The sequence below is a fragment of the Colobus angolensis genome, unplaced genomic scaffold (genome assembly GCF_000951035.1).
Source record: "Colobus angolensis palliatus isolate OR3802 unplaced genomic scaffold, Cang.pa_1.0 Scaffold68, whole genome shotgun sequence".
Taxonomy (NCBI): Eukaryota; Metazoa; Chordata; class Mammalia; order Primates; family Cercopithecidae; genus Colobus; species Colobus angolensis.
In genome coordinates, this window is record NW_012120487.1 from 5,041,266 (window position 1) to 5,044,128 (window position 2,863).

General features: G+C 42.3%; 1 protein-coding gene across 1 annotated transcript in view; it reads right to left on the bottom strand.

The window, feature by feature from the left end:
- Positions 1-269: 269 nt before the first annotated feature.
- The window catches only part of LOC105500737 (protein KTI12 homolog), a 44,994-nt gene continuing 42,400 nt past the window's right edge, over positions 270-2,863 (bottom strand). Inside the window, exons 6-8 of the mRNA XM_011926371.1 lie at positions 2,603-2,669; positions 2,236-2,284; positions 270-1,207 (exon numbers count right to left, since the gene is read on the bottom strand). Of these exons, the coding sequence (XP_011781761.1) occupies positions 1,059-1,207; positions 2,236-2,284; positions 2,603-2,669 (265 nt within the window). The 3' untranslated portion in view covers positions 270-1,058. The remainder of the gene's footprint in view (positions 1,208-2,235; positions 2,285-2,602; positions 2,670-2,863) is intronic.

A 2,863-nucleotide genomic window follows, 5' to 3' on the forward strand; every position in this document is an offset into this window, starting at 1 on the left:
AGCCAGTAGGCAATTAAGGGGCTATAGCAATAAATAGTCCAGGAGAGAAAAAGCCTGCCCTGTGCTAAAACAGTGATAGTGTGGACAGAGGAAATTCAGGTATTTAAAAAGTAGAAGAGATGAGCCATTGTGCTCATTTGAATGTGGGAGGTGAATGAGCAGGCGTCCTAGGATGGGACTCCTAGATTAGGTCCTCTAGGTTAGTTTTCTTCCTGAAGTGAGCTCCATCCCTCCCTCCTTTCCTAATAACAAAAAGCCATCACAGCACATTTCCTCTTAAAGTTTTATTAAAGTTTAATGGAACAATATTTCATCTCTTTTTTTGTTAATGCCAATACAAAAATACAGTTGATGACTTGACAAAATGGCTACACATAGGGCTTGAAGGTTTGAGTTTCTCCAACAGTAACAAGGGAAAACATGCTTCCACCTGGAGCCGAGTCCAAGCACACAGCCAGTCCTGCACACGCATATGTGCACACAGGGAAACCCAAACATGAGAAGAGGAAAGGGGTTGTAGAAATTTGCGAAGAAGCCCACAATTATTCCCAGAAGGAAAAAGAGAAAAAACAGGCTACCCCCTTGGTAGGGGGTAGAATTACTGATTTACACTTAGGATTTGTTGTTGTTGTTGTTTAATGATAAGCTATTTCTGCAATTTTAACATTGTAGACAAGATGCTACTAGTCTTCTTTCACCACTAAGGTGAGTAAAGTGGGAGGAAATGGGAAAAGACTCAAATACTTAAGTGCGAGGAGTAAACCTCCAAGTGGCTCAAGTTTTGTGTCAGAAGGTTTCATTTTTTACATTCAATGACAAATTGACATTTAGGTGAGAGGGAAAAAGAGAAGAAAGTCTGCCACTCTCTGCTGGATCCACCAACATGCAGACCAGCTTCTGTTAGCAGAACTCTTCCACAGTGAGAGCGCTCCTTCCAGTGTAGATAGGAATGAGGTTTCCTGGTTGGCTTAATTGTTCTAGATGATTCCTCAATATTCCCTCCCCTGCTGCATTCCTTCCAGAACACTAACTCTGATGAAAGAAGGGGCACATTCATGTTACAATTCATCTTCAAGATGTTTCTTTCTGAAGGCATCACCCGTCAGCCTTTCCTGAGCTTCCTTCATCCCCTGAACAACTATGAAATAAAGATTGGAGGAAAAAAGTATGAAGTAATTAATATTTGACATTTGACAACCAATGTATACTTTTAAATGTTTCAGAAGAAATATGAGAGGAGTACAAGATCTGGACTCAAGATCTAGCTCTGGATTTTGGCCCTGGCAAGTCATTCATCTCTTTGAATTTGTTTCCTCGTTTATAAAATGAGAACAATATAACTCACTTCACACAGTATTATAAAAGTTAAATGGGAGAATGGATAATAAAAGTGCTTTATCAACTATGAAGTCATACCAAAATCTTAGCAGTTACTTTGGCTTACCCTCTAGGATTAGAGCTGATCCTCTATCCTAGACTGTAGATGTTCACTTGACCCCCAGGGAAGAGGAAACACCTTCTTTCCGTCCCCCATTGTATCTTGTGGATGAATGCTGCACTTATTTTACTTCCTGGGGAAGTCACAGATTACACTGAGCGGTGTGTGTGCTGGGACGGGGGTGTCCCTACTGAAAGGGGTCGTCATTTCCAGTATCAACTACACATGGATGAAGCCAAGTTCTCAGGCCAAAAAAAAAAAACAGAGAAAGAGAAACCTGGAAGGAGGGCCTTAAGTAGACTCGAGATGAAACTTCTTATCTCTCTTGGGGCATCCTGCTTATGGATTTAGACTCAAGGAGGACAGCTATTTCAGTATAGGCTCCTGAGTGGTGGTTCTACAAAGCACCCCTATATAATGGCAGGCCAGGAGCTGGGTTGAGCCAGAGTCTATGAATCTTGCAAAGCCAACCCATAAAGCTCATAAGAGGCAGATAATATAGTTTGTTGTTTCTTTTTTGTTTTGCCTATGCCTTTAGTAAAGCTAGGTTTGAATGTTCCAGTTTCATGTCAGCTGAGAGACGGAGGATTCAGGGGAGGGTCTCGTGTTCACATCTGGACTATGTCAGTGTAGAGACAGCAGTGGTAACTTGGATGGAATTCTAAAGGGAAGGTGAATCTCAAGATACAAGAATTGGAGACCTAAAGCCCAGCTGCCCTTCTCTACGTGGAAAATTTCCCTTTGATACCAATCTTCAGTGATCTGCATTTGTTTAAGGAACATGACATTCTCCTTACTCAGGGGAAGAAGGTAATAACTTTCACAGATCTCTTCCCCATCCCTAGTCTGAGAATAAGAGTATCAAGGACTCAAATCATAAAGTCCTGGCATGGCAATAGGGACACATGGCAACTTAGCACGCAACTCCCTTTCATAGATGAGGGGAAAAGGAAAACAGCAACAATACATAGCATGAATTCCAACCCCTGCCTCCAGAATGACTGTGCTCAAAGATTAGAGAACAAAAAAGCATGACTGGCTGATGATTGCAAACTTCCTTCACTTGTTTGTGCTGGTGCTCTTCTCTCTCCTGGAACATGCTTTTCCCATTCTGCTACTGACAAGGTCTCATTCTCTAAGACTTAATCCTCTAGCAAGCCTTACAAACTCTCTATGTCGGGCTACATCCCCCCTCACTTCACTTCCATAGCTTGAAATGTCCTCCTCATATCTGTCCAGAGATAAAATTTTTATCCTTCTAGGTCCATTTAAGTTTCAGGGTTGTTTTTTTTTTTTTTTTGAGACAGAGTCTCGCTCTGTCACCTAGGCTGGAGTGCAATGGCGCACGATCTTGGCTCACTGCAACCTCTGCCTCCTGGGTTCACGCCATTCTCCTGCCTCAGCCTTCTGAGTAGCTTGGGAGTA